Consider the following 19,106-nt stretch of genomic DNA (forward strand, 5'->3'; position numbering starts at 1 on the left):
TAAATCTTATCAGGTGACCATTGAGAAATTAAAGCGCCTTAGCACCATGTAATGGTGGCTCACCGAACACAATCACACCAGAGGCGAGTCCAGTAGAAACATACTAGGAAAACCCATTCAGACAGAACTCTGAAGATGTGCATGGAGTTCCTCCTTCACTCCTAGTCTAGATGCTAAGTGCTGGTCCTGGAACAAACTCTTCCAGACTCCAGACTCTCCAGAATTCTTTAGTGGGAGCAGCGGGAATCTCTAAGTCAGTCACGTGACAGACAGGTAGGGTGGTCGCTGTGAGCCTCCAGGAGGAACAGGCAAGCTGGGTGTGGACGATGCATCGTGCTCTCCTTTTCTGTATATGAAAAATTTCCTAAGAAAATGTGTTGGGAGGCTGCACAACTATACAAAATGTTAACCGGGGGGGGGGGGGGGCCCACCTCTATAGCCTAGTGACTAGAGTCCTCGCCTTGAACGTGTCAGGATCCCATATGGGCGCCAGTTCTAATCCCGGCAGCCCCACTTCCCATCCAGCTCCCTGCTTGCAGCCTGGGAAAGCAGTCAAGGATGGCCCAAAGCCTTGGGACCCTGCACCCACGTGGAAGACCTGGAAGAGGCTCTCGGTTCCTGGCTTCGGATCAGCTCAGCTCCAGCCACTGCTGGCACTTGGGGAGCGAAACAGTGAATGGAAGATCTTTCCCTCTGTCTTTCCTTCTTTGTGTAAATCTGACTTACCAACAAAATAACTTTTTTTAAAAAAAATGAAAATGTTAACCAGAGTTGGTTGGATCTAGTGGTTACATAACCAGTTAGGCCACCCACCATCAGAGTACCTGGGTTGGATTCCCTAATGGTGGCCTCCACCCCAGGGTGCAGCTACTGCAGACCTTGGCTGGCACCTGTGAGGGCTCACTCACCGAGAGACCTGGCCGGAGTGCCTAGCTCCTGGCTGCGGTGCAGCCCAGTGCAGCCGCCACCATCATGGGCCATTTGCAGAACGAACCAGGAGACAGGAGTTCTGCTTGTCTTTCCCCACTCCACAATTTTTTTTTCCCAAAAACGTTTATAAACAGGAAGCAAATAACCAATTACAATGGCATGAGAAGCTTGCAAGAGGCTCGTACTACTTTTCAGTAGCTCTTCTGGCAGTTATCGTTGTCCCTGACGCAGACAGTAACATGCACACACTCTCGGTTCACACTGAACCCCAGGCCGTGCAGGGTGCTAGCTTTTCTTAGCAGAAACTGAAGAACGTTGCCCTTATTAGACTCCTCAATAGTAAGCTTTAGTGGCTACTCCAAGTGTAAATCACTTTTTTCCAAAAGAAAAACAAATGAGAAGTGGCTAGATGAGATTATTAGACCCAAACAGATTTTAAAATTTTTGGCGTAAGACTCCAGAGTGGTATTTTATGGTTTGTTAGCCAGCCTCCATGGACTTGCGGAAAGATCTTCAGATGCACAAAAATCACCAAAATTGTTGGGTAAAACTGTAAACTTAAAATACCTTTTTTTTTTTTCCAAAGTAGCTTTCACCTGATTTGCAATTGTTCGGTATAGCAATAGCAAAAGGTACCAGTTCCCACTCTACATAGGAGTCCCTGAGTCACACCATGTGACAGGTGCCTGGATCCATGTGATGGGTTGGAACAGGTACATGTAAGGCTTAGGCTTGAGCTTCAAGTCAACTGCAACCCAGTGACCATCATAAAAGCAGCACTGGAAAAATACTCTTCTAGAACACTGAGCCTAAAGTCAGCAGCGTGACAGCTGCGGCTGGAGATGCAGCGGAAAGCCTTGAAGGAAACAGGCGGTGTTGTTTGAACTGGACCTTGAAGGGGAATGAGGAAGGCCACGCGGAGTTTGACAAAGAGGTTTGGACATTTTATAAGGAAAACAGGAAAACACAAAACATACTTTCAGCACAAGAAGCAGACCATTTGGCTGGATTAAAGGAACTGTGGGGAAGAGTAAATTGCAGTGGCCAAGATTAAACTGGAGGGGAAAGGCCTTGCAGGGAGGGGGGCAAACACAGGCAGCTGGGAAGGAAGGTGAGGAAGGTGGGGCTGCTCAAAGTGCAGGGAGTCACACTCAAAACGCAGCTCAAAACCCTGCATCTCAACTCGCTGCCTACACAGCCCTAGAGACATGTCCCCTTTCCCGAGCTTGGCTTCTAAAGGGGCCCGCAGGTGGGTGACCACGGAAGCAGAGTGGACACATAGGACAAACTGGAACAGCACTGAGAATATCGAACTCTGCCATCCCCTATGTCCATGGGACACACACATGTGCGGTCGCTTAGTGAAGTCCACTACTCTGGTCATGGGACTGACGGGTTCAACAAAATACCAAGGATTACTGACCTCATTGGGTCAGTCACAAGTGTCAAGGCCAGTGTAACAAGTATACACTCTCAGTGGTCCAGGGCACCGCGCGACTTCAGACTTGTGAGTTCAAAGGCACTAACACACGCATCTGATGGATGATGGATTTTATTGGCCAACGCATTCACCATACATCTCAGCAATGTTCTCCACGTTGCGTACGTAACTCTGCCCTCGCCCGTGAACAGTGACGAACCTCCGTCACAATGAAGAGTTCTTCTCTACTTCGCAGATGAAAGAAATTCGGTGGCAGAATTTCCTCTTAGACCAAAATAACCATACTCCATCACTTTCCTGCTAACATATTTTGTGGCCAAAGAATGAATAGGCAGCAAAGAATACTGCAAGGAAAACCCAAGACGTGTCTTTTTAGACACCCTTGTGTTAAAAGATGGATGGGAAGGGGAATAAACGAATTATGCTCGGTTGCCACTCTCTATTACTTTGAAGCAAGCAAACAGAATGGAACTAAAAATGTAACTGTTAATGAAATATAATTGTGCTAACTCACAGGTCATTTGACAGAACCACATACATCAACATTTCAGAAACATTGAGGTGACTGCGGTCTATAAAATATGCATTTGCAAACAGCTGCAGACCAACTCACAATTTTTGTGCCACCAAATGAATGGCAGGATATGAATAACTTAAAGTGAAAGGTTAAGTGTAAACATACCTCATTTTTTACATCAAACTGTGTCTTAGAAAAGAATCAAGAAACCCTCTAGTGCTTGTCCACACCCACGCAAACCTAGTATCCACCTGAGTGTGCATACATGCACACAAACTTCCCCAGAAACACATTCCCACAAAACCACCCTAAGACACACTTACTACAGAACTCATCTACTCCTTCGGGGATGGCTATTTGCAAGACAGACTATGCTAAATCTTGTCAAGTAAGCCAACCAGGAAAAAAAAAAAAAAAAAAACCTGTTGCTAATCTAACTAAAAAACATTATAGCAAAGACACCAGTGGTAAGAATGTCAAGCTATCCATGGTGGCAGACGGGCAACTGAGCCAGGGGAAACCTGGGGAACGTCTCAGCTTTCTTTTAGCCCAAGTCCACTCCTGGGGACCACAAGAGGAAATTCACCATGGTTCCCTGGCCACTCAAGATGATGATACACTTCAATATTGTTTTTACTAAAGGAACAGATTCCACCCTATGGTTCCATTTTTTTGTTTTAACCCTGTGGTTCTTCATAAACACTTTTTTTTTTTTTGTAAGAATGTAAGTCCTCTAGCAAAAAGAATTCTCTGTAATTCCCACACCAAAGTGCTCAGAGCCGTGGGTGTGTGGGTGAGTCATTACCCCATGCAAGCGGCCATCAGAGACTTTCAAAGGAGCCCTTCATGTAGCGGTGAGAGAAGCAGGTCCAGGGAAGCTCAGAACTTGATCCCAGCCCCTCACAGGACCCTGCACCCTCAGCTCTGCCTCCCTCGCCTCATCCTAACCCAGATCCATCTCTCCTTAGAGAAAATGATGGTATTCTGTTCCATACAGATATATTCAGCACTCATTTTGAATTTTTTAAATGTTATTTGAGCACTAAATTTTCTGATACCTTCCTAAATGTCTCGCCCAAGGCCACACTCACCCTTCTCCTGGTGTAGGGCCTGGAACAAGCAGCAGCTACCACCCCAATGCTGACAGGCTTTGGGGCAGGGACCAGCGTGTCGACATGGGCCCTGTATGCTGATAAAACAAAGGCTAATCTCACACTTACGAATCTAGGTTCTGAACACTTGAACGCTTGTAGAGGCCAGGCCTTGACTGGAACAAAGTGAAGCTGGGACCACTCCAACACTGATGACAGCAGCCCTCTTTGTATTACAAGGTTATTAGTACCTGCTAGGTCTTAACTCTAAGTACCTGGGCTCCAGCTAAATCATTTTATGGTGTTTTGACTTCAAAATAATCGCAAAGTGAGAGACTGGAGACAAAAACACACGTATGTGGCCCAGTGGTTAAAAACATTGCTTGGGATGCCCAAGTCCCAAATCAACATTCATAGGTTCTGGTCCTCGTTGTATTCTCCAACCCCCCTCCCCAGCTTCCTGCTAATGTACATCCTGGTTCAAGTACTTCAGTCCTGTCACCCACACAAGTCTCACACAGAGTTGCCCAGCCGCAGCTACGACAGTCATTTCATTTTGGGAAATGAAAACCAGCAGATAGAATTTTTTTTTCCTCTGTTTCTCTCCCTTTTTGATCTCTCATCTTAGAAATGAACCCACAGGTGAATGAATCCCCAACAATTTCAAAGACTTTGTTATTTTTCCCCCACCACCCCCCCCAAAAAAAGAGAAATATGTATAAGAAGTGTCTGTGAGAAGTTTGCGAAGTACACAGCAAAACTGTAGAAGCAGTTTCACTGCAACACTCCACCGTCTGAGACACACAGCTTACAGCAACGATCTCATGAACTTTTTCGCCTTCCTCACTCCAAAAGCAAACTGTAAAACAGATCATCTTTTTTTGTAGATGTATCATTGGGAAGCGTTGCCCGGGCATCTGCCTGCAGAGTCGCTGGCACCCTACCTGCTGAATAAAACCCATGGCAGGCAGAAATCACGCACTCCACCACTAGGGTGGCCCAGGGGTCTCTGCCGCTCTTCAAAGTATTTTAATCTGACGATGGTATCCCTCAGTGCACTGCAACCCGTTCCCAGGCCCGGCTTCTACTCGCAGACCACACAGACCTCCTGCCTAGCCCTGATGTGTCGTGTATATTACGTGGTCAATCAGCCCAGGGGATGAGAACCAGGCCATGAGTTCTACCCACTGGCATGGTGATCCCAACAGCAGCCTGGTGGGGACAAGAAGCCACCTGGGGTCACGCACAACCCCAGCTCAAGCTAACAGGTGCTCAGCATCAAGCAAGCCACTGGACATCCCCAACACCCACCACCCCATTTGCTTCGCAGGATGATGACGGCGCCCATGGCAGACAAGTTGCTGTGGAAGGCTGTGACCCGCTGCATGAACCAAGGCCTTGACGACAACTGACAGCACGGGCTCATGAGCAAGGGGACCAATGAGACCAATGAGGCTTCTGTGTGCATTTATGGTCTCTCTCCTTCCCAAAGACACCAATCAGGAGCACAGCAAAGATGAACGACAGAAAAACACAACGACCTCCACACACACTGGGCAGAGCCCTGCAAACAACTGAAGCCACATCAACCTGCTATTATTATTCTTCACGCAGCCTAACTCGGATGATACTAGAATTGTCTTCCTTCCTGGAAAGTCTTACCTCTCTGAACGGAGCGTGCTCGAGCATATGATCTACATGAATGGGGACCCAGGAACAAGGATGCGTGAAGAGCTCTAAGGGAACAAGTCTTCACGCTACCATGCAGCTGTTCAGGATTCATTACCATCCCTGTTCTGCTGCCTTTTCAGCAAAAGGACACAGAGAAAGTTAGGGCAAGGCTGCTTTCCCCGGAAGTGTTGAGACAACATCAAACGCCGAGCTCGGGCACCGTACCAAGAAAGGAAACCACACTTGTACCGTTAGTGACTTGAATTCACTTCCACTTGACAACTTCCTAACGGAAAAGCCAGCGGTGGGGAGACCTGAGGCTGAAATCTCTACATCTCAGCCTCTCGCCACAGCCCTGGAAAGCTGGAGGGGGCAGCGGGCTCCCACCGCAGGCATGGCCTAGCAGCACGAAGGCTCCGTCTCCAGGGAAAGTTTCCCCATCAATGCAGGGTTGTTGGTTTTTTTTTTTTCCTTTTCCATAACAAAGATGTTGTCAGAAACGCCGATTTTTTTGTGTCCCCTGATGATGCCTTGCTAGCATTTGGTTATAAGCCATAAAGCAGGAATAATTTCAGCCTGTCAGGAGTCTCGCTAATGCCCAGTGTCCCCCTAGAGAGAATTCCTGTCAAATCTAATGAGAGCTCCAAAGGCCCTCTCTACAATATAATGAGCACTTAGGCCATGCTGTTGATCAGGCGGCAAAAAGCATCAATTTGAGCCTGGCTACACCCTGGGGGCCAGACGTCACCAGTTTTAATAAGAATTATGATTACTTGCGGCACCAAATGCCTCCTCGGAACTTCTTATTAATGTGTGACATTCGGAAGGATGCTTCTCAAATGTAAGGCCACTTTCAACTGAATTACAGCACGACGCTGCACAACGCTCTAGTTAAGGGTCTGTCAGCACTTAACAATATAAACTAAATTTCGGGGGTCTGGGGTTCGGGGGCTGGCGCTTACTACCCCGCCAGGAGGAACAAGGTGCCGCTCAGCTTTGCACATTTTTCACACTACTGAGCCAATTACACACAGTGTATTGTGAATGCACACAGCCTCAGGGCCAGAGCGTGTATGCCTACAAGGGTTCAGCGCCGCCCTGCACAGGCTCGTTAGAAAACTATCTTCATGCCAGGCGGCTCCCGACCCTCCTCACCTCTTCTCTCTTCCTCCTCCACCATCAGGAGGAGCTCGCCTTGCTACATAACCTACAGGGACCCTGCAAATATCACACACCTCTCTCAGTGCCTCCCAAGAAGCCCCGCACCTGCACATGAGAATCACACAGGGGTGCTGCTCCCCTGGGAGAAAAAAATGTGGATAAGGTGACGCAATTTTTTGAGTTGATGGGATTAAGAAGAAAAAAAGCTCAGTCTCCCGTTCCTTCTCTAGAATATCTGTTACCCGCCTCAGGTTTAACTTACAGAACAGAAACAGCATTTCTGGACATGTGGGTTTATTCAGTCATTCTGAATGACCATGTCAGCCACAGCCCTTCTAAGCCATTGATTGTCAACAAGTTACAAGTGGTGCCTCAGTGAGGCCCTTTGGCCATAGAAACACACACACACACAGGAACCAACCCAGCTACCAACTTTGCACATCAGTCAAAAAAAAAAAAAAAATCAGCATTTTTTTTAAAGCCTGAATTATATTATTAATGAAAGGCTCTGAACTGAACTCTCATTTTCCGAACACATATCTGAGAACAGATCTAACATGGATGATGATATGATAACATGATGAGATCTATGATGAATTAAAAATCAAAGAGTGCAGAGTTACAAAAGCAGAATTCAACTCTTGAAACACACTTGCTTAATGAAAGTCTTTGACTCTAAGCAAGATCTGAAAGCTGAACTAATCCATTTCTCCACTGTGCCCCAGCCGGTCAGCCATGCTCTTTAATTTAATGAAACAAGGGTTTGAGATGACATAGCACATATACATCAAGTAAGAATTGTATTGTTGCACTTTGAAATGTGTCCAACTGTGCAACTTCATCTGATGATAATTTTTTAAGAGGCCATCGATTTCCAAAAGACTTATTGTACCGGCGTCTTGATGAAAAAGCGAGTGTCAGCATATCCCGGCTACACTTACACCCTGCCACTAATGCTTTCTTTGGCAGACAATGACTACTCAATCGAGGGTCCTTTGGGCTAAGCAATCATTTAGCTTTCCTTCTCTTACGAGGCCCTTAGTGCCTTGTTCCAGCTCAATACACTTTTTATATACCATTATAGTAGCCGTAAGTGTGAATTTTATGGGAACTTGCAAACTCATAGTCATAGCTACAGCTTTCCAGTCACTAATCTTCTCATGCTTTTCCAAGCACCAGGACTGAAGAAAGTTCCTCCAACATGTGCCGTGGCCACAAAAGGACGATCTGTCCCTCTCGCTTTTACCTCCAAACCTGCCATCAACCGACCCATTTCTCAAAAGCATGTTTGTTAATAAGCCACTAATGCTCAGTTTCACTTTGCCTAGCCCCAAAGCACAGAGAGCTCTAATTCATCACGTAGCTTGCCCAACCTGCTCACACAAACTCCTCAATCATGCCCTCTCCCCCTCGTCAGGCGCACGCTTCCCTCCAGAGCGACACAGAAACAGCAACTGTTCGCAACTTCAGCAACTCTACTGGACACCCAGATGAGCCAAAAGGACGGCCCCTACAGCCAGGACAAGTCAATCCAGGCTTCATTTCCCTGCTGCCTAAAAGAAACATGGCTCAGTCACATTTCCAAAACACCTCGCCTTGTAATCAACCCTTGCTGCAGACAGTACCACCCACAAACAGGAAGGGAAAACCAAGGCAACACAGAGCCACAGAGCGTACGAAGCCCCAGGCCCACAGCCCGAAGCCCCAGGCCCACAGCCCGCTACTGAGCACACCGCCACTGTTACAGAATTGCAGGAGCCGAGTTCTGATACAGCCCAAGCTTCTTCGAAAGCTTACCTGCTTGTGCATTTCAATGTTTAATCCATAGGACATTTCATAATACTGTAAAGAGAAAGGAACCACACATTTCATTAGCTTGCATTTGTCATCAGGCCAAGCACACATATGCACCGACATGACATGACCGAGAAGTTCCACTTTCCGATACCTACCATGACGTAGTGCCGCTGCATTTCCGTCTTTTCGCTTGCCAGTTTCTCACATTCCAGCTTCAGGCTGCGAAAACAAAACAGGCATCTTAACGTAAACATGACGTCAGTTGTTTTAACATCTGCCTTCCTTGTTTGCACGTCAAGTTCAAAAAAACACAGACCAATTTGGAAAAGCCACAGACTATCTAGGCAAACACCCCAAAGCTTTGTCCCACTGCACTGAATGGGAGACAAGGGGGGACGAGGTGGGCAGGACAAGGGTCCCCGGCAGCCGTCACACCAGCGAGCCCTCCCCACGGTCCTTGGCCCCTCGCCCTCTGCACTAGCCAGCTTCTTAGCACACTCCCGTCTCTGGCTCAGGCCACAGCCTCTTTAAATCCTCGCCTGTCAAGTGACGTCTACGCTGGCTAGTGCTTCTCAAAACCCAGAGGGTTTTTTTTTTTAATTCCTACCAGAATATGGCAAGCAGCTACAGCTATGACAGCCTCGACGTCCTGCTTGCTGGGAGCAGAGGCTAGCTACAAGGCGCCTGCCAAAGTCACGCAATTCACACCCAAATATTCTACCCTCATCTCGGGGGTGGAGGGGCGGGTGACAAAGCTGTAAGCTGCCTTGAAAGTGATTTCTCAGCTTGAATCCGGCCCAACTCTTCTGAGGGTATTCACTGCACACAGCCAGCGAGTAACAAACAGTTCTCCTGTGTAAACACCTGGCAGGGCTGTGACTGCAAGAAACCCAAGGCTGAGATGAAAAGAAACAGCTCCATTCCCTCCCTCTAGGCAAACCAACCTGGGAGGCCGGAGCAGGCGAGCACTGGCCCCATCTCCTCCCTCGCTCCCATCCCCACCGACGGGCACAGCCCAAAGCACCCAGTCTCCTTCCCTCCTGGACTTTGTCTCAGACAAGCCAAAGCGATTTCAACATGGCTTTTGCTTCCCTGAACTCGCACGCCAGGGCTCGAAGCATCGATCGAACCCATGTTTCAGCTTTGCCTGTTGCAAAATAAATCCATGCAGTGCAAATATTGACAGTTCTCATGCAACTCCTAAACACAGCAGAGAGAACTCCTTGGAACAGCTGTAGCAAGCCAGCAAAAAGGGAAACAATGGAAGGAGGAGGAGACAGAACGGAGATGGCCCGGGAAGACCTGAATGACAGGTCTTCACTGCGACTCCACACGCCACCGCCTGGACGCCAGCACTCAGTACAATCCGGACCAGCGAGAGGGTCAGGGGCGTCCGCGCGACCATTGGCCCGCGCGGCCGGACACGCACCTGTGGTACTGCGCCTGCAAGAACTGGAATTCCTCTTTGATCCTGTCCAGCGACTCCGGGATAGTGAATTTGAAGGGTTGGCCTGCGGCCTGGTGCGGCGTCTGGCAGTCATCAGCGACGAGGGGGGACCGAGGGACAGGGATGCGGGCAGAGGGAGAGGGACGGATGGGTGAGACAACCGGAGGAGGAAAAAAAAAAAGTTAGAAACGGTAGGAGGCGAAGACCCAAACTCGAGTTTATGCTTCACTTTGGGGACAGGGAAAAAACGGGCCTTCCCTCCACACAGAATCTTTCAGCCTCTCCCGGGTCACAACATCCATGGGGAAAAAAGAGGTGGCTGCCGGGGGACAGGGGGCGGGCGGGAAGAGGAGGAGGAAGAGGCAACTAGGCTAGAGAGTCGTGGCCGCGTCGTCCCCTTCCCCCCTAAGGGGGACGACCGTGACCCCGGGGACCCCCGAGGAGACAAACAACTCCCTTAAGCCCTCCATTCCCAGAGGAGGCAGGGCCACCTCCTGAAACGTGGGTGTGGGGGGGCACATTGACATGCAAATAGGCGAGACAAGAAACAAAAGGGGGCCGCCGAACCCGCCTGGGAGGGAGAGCGCAGGATGTGGCTGCGGCAAGGAAACCTCAGCCTCCCCCAGCGCCCGCGGTCGCCCTGTCTAGACGTCAAGTAGAAAAGGGGCCCGGAGGAGAAGGGGCGGCGGGTGGGGGTGGGGGGGATAAATTAAGTTTCAGTGCACTCCCCACACCCAAGAGGGAGACCTCCTTCCGACCACCAGCGCGCCGCGCCCCGGGCCTGGCCCCGCCGGATGCCAGGCGCAGGCGCCCACCTCCCCAGAGCGCGAGAAAGTCCCCCAAGCCCCGCGCTCCCCGTCCACCCCCGGGCGCGCCTCACCGGGTGCCGGCTCTGCGGGAACATCGCTCTGGCGGCAGCCGCAGCTCTGTTCCCGGGCAACTCAATTCTCCGCTCAATTTCCAACTTTAATCCCGGCGAGGAAGACAAAAAAAAAAAAAAAAAAAAATTCAACCGGCCAGGAGCCGGGCTGGCGCTGGCCACGCACGCAGGCGCGCTCGGCGGGGCGCACCGGCCGCTCGGCGCCCGCGGCGGCTCTGCACCTTCAGGGCCACATCCCGGGCCGGCCCGGGGCCCGGCTGCTGCTGCGACGCTCTACGAGCCGGCCACGCCGGCGCCGGGCGGCCAAGGCACGGCGCACACCGGCTCCAAGGCGCCGGCGGCCCGAGACGCCGGGGCGGGGAGGCCGGGGGCGCCGCGCTCGCTTCGGGCAGGATGCTCTCGTTCGGCTCTTCGGGGCTGTTCGTCGTCCTCGCCGGATTTTCACCTCGGCGGCGGCGGCGGCGGCGGGCTGAGGTGCAGGTGGCGCGGTGGCTCAGCAACCCCCACCTCAGACAGACACACACACACACGACAAAAACACAACACACAAGCTGCTGCTGCTGTTGCTGCTGCTGCTGCTGGCCGGCCGCTCGCCGTGGAAGCCGAAGCGTGAGCCCGGAGGTCCGACACCTCAGCCCGGGCAGCCAGGGATGACGAGGCGCGGAGGGAGAAGCGCGCGCGGGACGCGCCGTGAGGCGGCTCGGCCCGCCCCGTGCCACGGGCCGCCCGGTGTTCTCGGCGGCTGCACGAACCCTCCCGGGCCCGGGCGAGCTACTTCACGGAGGGCAGCGGTCCCGCGGCCAGCACCCGCCGCTCGTCCAGCCCGGGGCGCATCGGGGCGCCGCCGCTCCGAGTCCACCTTCCACGCCGCCCGCGTCCTCGCCTGGCCTCTCCGGCCCTCAGCAAAGTTCTCTCAGGCGCTGGAGGAGGACGACGACATCCACGGCAAGGTGTGTGTGTGTGTGTGTGTGTGTGTGTGCGCGCGTGTGCGTGGTGCTGGTGACGAGCGGGAAGAGAAGGAGGGCAAACTCCGAGTCCAAGCAAGCAGTCACGGGGCGGGCGACCCCGACGGGGCGCGCGCGGGGCTCGGGCCCAGCCCGGGGCGGGCTCGCCTGAGGGAACGCGGGCCACGGGGTAGCCGCCGCCGCCGCCGCTCCCGCCGCCCGCGCCTCTCGCACCGGTTACATTAACACGCGGTTTCACACTCCCGGAGCTCGGCAGCGCCGGCCCCGCCCAGCCCCGAGCCGGCGGGGGGGACGCGGGCCCGGGGAGGCTGCCGGTTGTGTGGGCGCGCGGCGAGCGAGCCAGGCCCTCGCCGACCAATGGCCCTCTCCGCGCCCAACGTGGGGCGCTGACGCCACGCCTGCCCCGGGCCTATGGCGGCTTCTCTCCCCCCCGCCCCCAGCCGCCACCCCGGTGCTCCCGGCCCCGCTCGGCCTTCCCTCTCGGCCGTCTCTCCGCCCACCGACCCCGTCCGCCCCTCCCTCCGCCAGCCGCCGCCATCCCCTCCCGGAGCTCGGGGAGGAACCGTTCCTGGAGGAGCCCGCGGGGACTCCGAGCAGCGGCCAATGAGAGGCGGCGCGCGGCGGAGATTGGCACCCGCCATGGGCAGGTCGGTGGGGAGGAGAGCGGTGGGGCCGGGCTGTCGATCAAAGTAACGTGGGGCCGTTGTGTGGTGTGTGTGTGTGTGTGTGTGTGTGTGCGCGCGCGTGCGTGTGGGGTGGAGAGGAACGCGCGAGGGCGCGCGTGCTGCCGCCGCGGCAGCTGGGGGCTCGAGTTTGCTTGAAATTCTACCACTTGTTCACTTTTCGCTTGCGTAAAAAGAAAAAAAAAATTTTTTTTTTTTTTTTTGTTTTTGCGCGCTCAGGGAAAGTGACTCGGGGACTCTATTGCGCCCGGGTTGGGGAGGTGGGGGAGAAGGCCTGTTGCTTGCGCGCTCCCCCATCCTCTCCTGAGGTTGCTCTTGCAAAGTGAGGTCACACACGCCGAAATTTCTTAGACTTCTTTTTTTTTTTTTTTTCCTTGCGAAGCACCGTGGGTTGTGCACTTGGTGGCGGATGCCTGAATGAGCAAGGAGCGCTTAGCGGGCGACTGCACACGCGCCCCCACCCCCCTCGCGCCCGGGGTGGGAAGGATTTAGCTTTTATTAGGGGATTTCAAGCCACTTTGTAGAAAGGTCGGCCTGCCTTCATTTAGCCGGGCAGGATACCACCCCTCCCCAGGTGTCCCCAGAATAAGGGCACGCGTGTCCTGGGTGCTGAGAGGGTGGCTAAGGATCGCGGCGCGAAATATCCCGGGTCTTATCTGGAAAAGTCCTGCCTGCGCTGTGTGACGGGGTGGGGGAAGGCTGAGGTTTTTCGGAGCGAGGTGGACCGCAGGACGACCAGGAGTCTGTTTCCAATTCCCCGAACAAAGAGAGACAATGGAGTCGGCTAGTCCCGAGGTCTCAAACACCTGTTGTGCCTGCCGCACCCCCTGGGGTCTGTCTGGGTGGTGCTCCTGGCCCAGCCCCGAGTAGCAGTTGCTGGCTGGGCGACTTGGTCAGGGCCCTTAGAGGTACGGCAGAGGATGAAAGGGATTCTGAGATTTCCAATGAACCAGACAATGCCCTCCCTGTAATTAGTACTGCGAGCTCTCCGTTTCTGATTCTCTAAATACACCACACAGCAGAAAGCCTGCCTTTGTGTTTCCTCTGCGTTCCTCTTAAAAGAACAGGTCAGTGAAACTTTCCACTTCCCAAGCAGACAGAGAAGAACAGAATACTCCCTCCATGGAGGACATATCATCCAGGAGTACTCATCCTTTGGAACTCGCTTCCTGCAGTTTGTCACCCAGCGTCCCCACTGTTTTGTCTGCCCGAAACTTAGGGGAAGAAATGCGTTTGTGTTTAAAGATGTGTTTGGGGTGGGGGGAGGCTCTTTTTAGTGAAATATTAAGAGAATCGTTTTTGGCTAACGTTTCACGGTTTGGAGTTGTTTTGAAATATGTATGATATTGATTTGTCTGTAATTGCTTCAACCCCAAATATCAATTATAAATGAAAAATCAGCTGCGGGTGTCAGCCAGCCTGAGTGAGGCCTATGTAAGTTCTTAACATTCAGGATTCTAGCTTTGCAGTGTTCTGAAGTGCACCTGCCGAGAGAGGGGTGTTACTGTTTTGTTGGAAAATGACAAGCAAGGCCACACTGTCTCCCTCTTTTGTAGCCCTGCTCCTCCTGTAGGACCTTCTGAAATGACATCCCTAGGCAAGCAGGCTTTGTCTTTGCAACACTTAGTGCTTGGGCTATGCATGCCAGGCTGGGATGTTCAAGTTTAGCTTGCCCTAAGTATGCTCGTTCATATGATAGTCAACTGGGCCTGCTCTCCTTGGCTTCCCCAAAATGCACCTGTTGGGGGTACCCTGATTGAATATTCTGTCCGTTGAAGAGAGAATTTCAACATTGTGTCAGGGCACAGAAATGGAAGTCTTGCTGCTTCTCTTCCCTCCTAACTCCACCTCCTTCAGCATCCTTTCTAAAACACTGTCTCTAAATGCTTCCTAATAAAACTGATGGCTTGCCTTGGGTACGAACTGGAAATTCTCTTTCAACTACTGCCTTCTTACCAGGAGTTTAAAAACCAGGCTAGGCCTGTGGTTTTCTTATAATGTGCAATATCATGAGAAAAGAAAGAGCATAATGATTTTTAAATTGGAGGCCTTTAATAGACTGCATAAAAATGATTGGTTTTCCAGGGCTTCCTTCTTATTCACAACAACCTACTTCCTGCAGAGTGGGAACCTCTGCCCTTTTTCAAGGTCATAGTCCCCCCCCCCCCGTGATTGTCATGCTGTAATAATTACGCTACAAAACTCTCATCAGACTGCATTGCAAATCATGGCGTTTAAACAATCAAGTGACTTTAATCTTACATTTTAAATAAATAATATATGTGCAGATTGCCTACAGCCTGTTTAAGATAGTCCTCACGAAATCTGTCATTTTGGCCTTCTATTTGAGGTCTTGTTAACCCTCATCTTCCTTATCTCTAATAAATGCATTTACATTGATGATATCTTCGTGGAAAATGATATTCAGGACACTGCGTCCATGAGAAATTATCTCTTAAAAATAGGCTTTTTTGATCTTCTGCAGGAAAACAAAAGAGTATCATGCTGTATTCCTCAATGCATATATGGGTATATTTCCACTCATCATTGCTATTAAATTTTCAAATCATTAATAACATAAGTAATTACAAAACTTTTTTTTTTACTATATGCTATGGATAATGAGGTAATGGGGGAAAAAAAGCAATTTTGATCATTCCTGGATGTTAGGCATCTTTCAAATATAACTAAGTTTTGGTTATTTGTAGCAGATTTTTACAGATAAATTGTCACTTTCTTTTTAACTGAGTTAGCACTAGTTTTTTTTTTTTCCTTAGCTTTTTTAGCTGAAGAGTTTTCCTAAACTTAGGAATGTAGAGGTCTAAACTATGTGAGAAAACTGAGACTGCTTAGTGACCCTTTTCTTGCCCTCCCCAACCAAAGAGACAGACGAGAGGGGCAAGCCATGGAGTGGAGGGGCGAAGGAGGAGAGGGAGAAGCAGTTAGTAGCAGATCCACGCGGCAGTAAAACCTCCAATAAAATCGCATCCAAAGAAACCCTTGTGGTTTCACACAATATGGTAAAATTAGAGATTGCAGGAAACCAACTAAATCAAACTGGGAGCATTTGAAGAGAAGCGAGCAGACTATGAAAATGACATGCTGACTGACCAGTATGCTTTTCTTTTTTATCAACAATTTCTTTGTTAAGACCGCACATCAAAGGAACCTGCATATGTTTTCACTTTGTTTTCACTGGAAAATCACATCCAGATGTTTAATAGGCATTTGGTTGGTTTTTCAGCATTGATTAGATATGTTGGTTCTGTTTGCTTACAAGTGTAGTCGGATCATTAGCAAACGCATAGAAATGTGTGCTGTAAGTTGCTAATTAGGGCTTTTGGAAACCCTCCGAGCTCAAGAACAATTTGTACAGTGGCCAGAAGAACTTGTGGGACTTTGAAAGTTGTCTTCCCTTCTCTGGCAGGGTGGGGAGCACAGACAGCCGGTTCCCTAATCTCCCTTTGCCTAGAGGGATTGCAATGCTTTCCCCAGGGATAGGAGTGCAAATAAATTAGCAGGAGACCACACAGGCAGTTTCAAACACCAAGATAAATGGTGCTTTTTCTGGAACCACCACCATGCTCTGCCGTCTTTGGATATTGGGGTGCGGGGGCTGGGTGGAGGGGGATGTGTCGTGAATATCTGCAAAGCTGAACATTCAGATGTGGAAGGTGCTTGGTGCTAATGTTATCAAATACACAGCATTTTAAAGTATGCTTTAGAGAGGATGAGAAAGCCCTTTATGATAAATGAGTGTACTTGAACTCATTACTGTAGTACTTATAATTAAAAAATGTCTCTGCGATTTCAGTACTTTCACAGGGTACAAGCGACCAAGACTGGGAAGAGAAAGGCTGGGGATAGTGAAAAGAGTTCAAGAGAGAAAGAGGAATTTTGGAAACCAGGATGAGCCTGAGAGGAAATGCTGTGTTTATTTGCACAGCCCACCCATTTGTTTTCCCTCTGAAAGCCCTAAAACTTGTAAGAGATTAGCCATTCACTTAAGGATTCAAATAAACTGTTTGAGAATTCGAGGCACCCAGGGGATAAACTTCTTAGCTGGCTAAACATGTTTCTTTAAAAAAAAAAAAACTGATCATGTTTTGTGGCTTGCAGAAGAGCCCGCCCCCTTAGCCAGGGTGGAACTTGTTTATGAAGGCTCTGTCTTGGAGAGCTGTCCATCCAACATAGTCTGTGAAAACACAGTCCTGTTGGCAGAGATCTAAGTGCACTGGGCAGCATGGTCTGGCACATAGCAGCATCCCTTCCAAGACTACTCCCGTATGGCATGAATATAATGACACTCTTCAATATATTAGTGTCATCTCATTCGCTTGAGATCTTCATACCAATAGGAAGAGATCTATGAGGAGTTTTTCTTTAATAGTTCAGCTAGACGGCCTTTCCGTTAGAACTTCCTACATCCGACAGCGAGATGCCCTGAAAAGCAATGGCAATCTTTTGGGGCCAGATCAAATACTGCCCAGAGATCAGACCAGAATAATGGGTCTCAGTGAAGTGAGCGCCCCTGTCTTCCTTTTATTCCATTTTGAAGTCGATAAAAATTGGGATAGTACACTTTTTTTTTAGCCTTTAGCAGGACGGAACAGAAGCCTAAGGGCAATTAGTGGATAAAGGAAAAAGCACTTCAAGGAAACACATTTGATGATTCTCTTCTATAGGAAAGAAAGCTGCAGCCAACTTTGGCCTCTCTGGGTTCTTGCTGCAGGCCAAGGATTTGCTAGGGAATCAACTTGACTCTGAGACACCTGGAAGAAAAGCTTTTACTTTAGCAGTGTCATTTAAATGCTCTCTTCTGGAGAATAGATAATTCAGAGGCTTTGAAGGGTTAAACCTTGAATTGTCCTGGTCTACACCATTTCAGGCTGAAAGCTCTGGGGAAGTGGGAGAAGCCAGGGAAAGCCTAGGCCTAGGTGGAAAAGTTAGATGTGCATGTACATATTTTTGTGCATTTACAGTCAACAGAGTTTCAAATCAGGATGCAACTATGGAAGGTATTTGGGGACAATCTTCATAAGGCTTGGGTCTCAGGTATCACAGAATTGGGATTCTTTTTACACGAGACTCACGCGGTTATAATACAGAAGGATGTTATTCTGAAAACATGAGCGGCAAAACATGCAAGTTGAAATGACAGCTGTAACTGCAAACGAAAAGCGTGCAGTAAGAGAAGGCAACTTTGGCAAGGTGTTGAAAATCGCTGAGTCTACAGCTGTGATTTCTCTATCCCTGATGTCTAGGGAAACAATTTGTTTCATTATTTACATCGTTATATATTAGATGGAATTGACTTCGTTGTTTAAACATTGACTTACACTGTCTCTAGTTTTTAAAAGTATGAAAAAAATATTAATTTTTTGGTTGTTGCTGTTATCATGGAAAAGCTTTCATACCAATGGCCAAAATATTATGTGGGGTTTTTTTGTTTTGTTTTGTTTTTAAGGATTTCTTTCCTTTTTTTCTATTTTTGCCTTCTTGTTGTCTTGAAAGACAGATTAACAGGGAAAAGGAGAGACAAAGAGAGAAAGATCTTCCATCCACTGGTTCACTCCACAAGTGTTAGCAGTGGCTGGAGCTGAGCTGATCCAAAGCCAGGAACCAGGAGCTTCTTCTGCATCTCCCCAATAGCTACAAGCGCCTGAAGCTCTGGGCCATCTGCTGCTGCTTTCCCAGGCCCTAACCAGGGCGTGGGATTGGAAGTAGAGCAGCCAGGAATAGAACAAATGCTTTTAGGTGGCAGGTTAACCAGCTGAGCCATCGTGCTGGCCCCTATCCAGTGTTTTAGCTTGGAATGTTGTACTTTCATGTCATTACTGATGCTAGCTTATTTTTTTTCCCTTCAGTCCCAAATGGCTGTTAGTTATCAATTAATGTAAAAGGGAAGTCATTAAATGCATTAGGTCCTTACACTAGTAATTCTCCAATGCCTCATTTTGTGGACCATAAAGTTCAAAATCACCAACAAACCTACTATAAAATAAAGGGGGAAAACACTTTACATGCTAAGAATAAGGCAGCAGGAAATAAATTTTATTTTAATTTCTCTATTCCTATTATGAATAGCTCTACTAGACTTTTATCACTTGAATCTAGCAGTAAAACTTATAAATTGTTGGTATGATTTTTAAGTTTCCTCAGGATTTTGAAATAGATTATCCCTGTGTTTACTAAGCTTTAAATATTCATCTTGAAAAGAACTGAGATGAGCAGTAAATCTTGGCCCCTGATGCCATGGTCATCTGTGACCCAGGAGGCAGATGCGGTTCAGGACTGACACAGGCAGCATGGTGTGTAGACAGGCAGGTGCCTCGGGTCACGTGGTCTCCATAGAGCCCCACAGACTTTGTCCTGTACACTTACTGTAGTCTCAGACCACTTGCAGTAGCTCACACAACATTAGTTCTAGGTGAACAGTTGCTATACTATGCTTCTTGGGGAAGAATGACAAGAAAAGATGTCTAACACGTTCAGTTAAAGATGTCACTTCTAGGCCCAGCAT

At 49.4% G+C, this 19,106-nt stretch overlaps 1 protein-coding gene across 20 annotated transcripts in view; it reads right to left on the reverse strand.

Annotated features, from left to right (window-relative positions):
* Positions 1 to 11,122, reverse strand: part of LOC121162044 (transducin-like enhancer protein 1) — a 78,714-nt gene extending 67,592 nt beyond the window's left edge. For 19 of the 20 annotated variants that reach the window (XM_040988852.1, XM_040988845.1, XM_040988844.1 and 16 more), the window contains exons 1-4: positions 10,936 to 11,041; positions 10,038 to 10,138; positions 8,764 to 8,827; positions 8,609 to 8,653 (exon numbers count right to left, since the gene is read on the reverse strand). In XM_040988852.1, the coding sequence (XP_040844786.1) occupies positions 8,609 to 8,653; positions 8,764 to 8,827; positions 10,038 to 10,138; positions 10,936 to 10,959 (234 nt within the window). In that variant the 5' untranslated portion in view covers positions 10,960 to 11,041. Of the gene's footprint in view, positions 1 to 8,608; positions 8,654 to 8,763; positions 8,828 to 10,037; positions 10,139 to 10,935 lie in introns of all 20 variants that reach the window. The other variant, XM_040988835.1, reaches the window with a different exon arrangement.
* Between the last annotated feature and the right edge of the window lie 7,984 nt (positions 11,123 to 19,106).

Source organism: Ochotona curzoniae, unplaced genomic scaffold (assembly GCF_017591425.1).
Source record: "Ochotona curzoniae isolate NIBS_2020 unplaced genomic scaffold, NIBS_Ocur_1.0 contig_50, whole genome shotgun sequence".
Taxonomy (NCBI): domain Eukaryota; kingdom Metazoa; phylum Chordata; class Mammalia; order Lagomorpha; family Ochotonidae; genus Ochotona; species Ochotona curzoniae.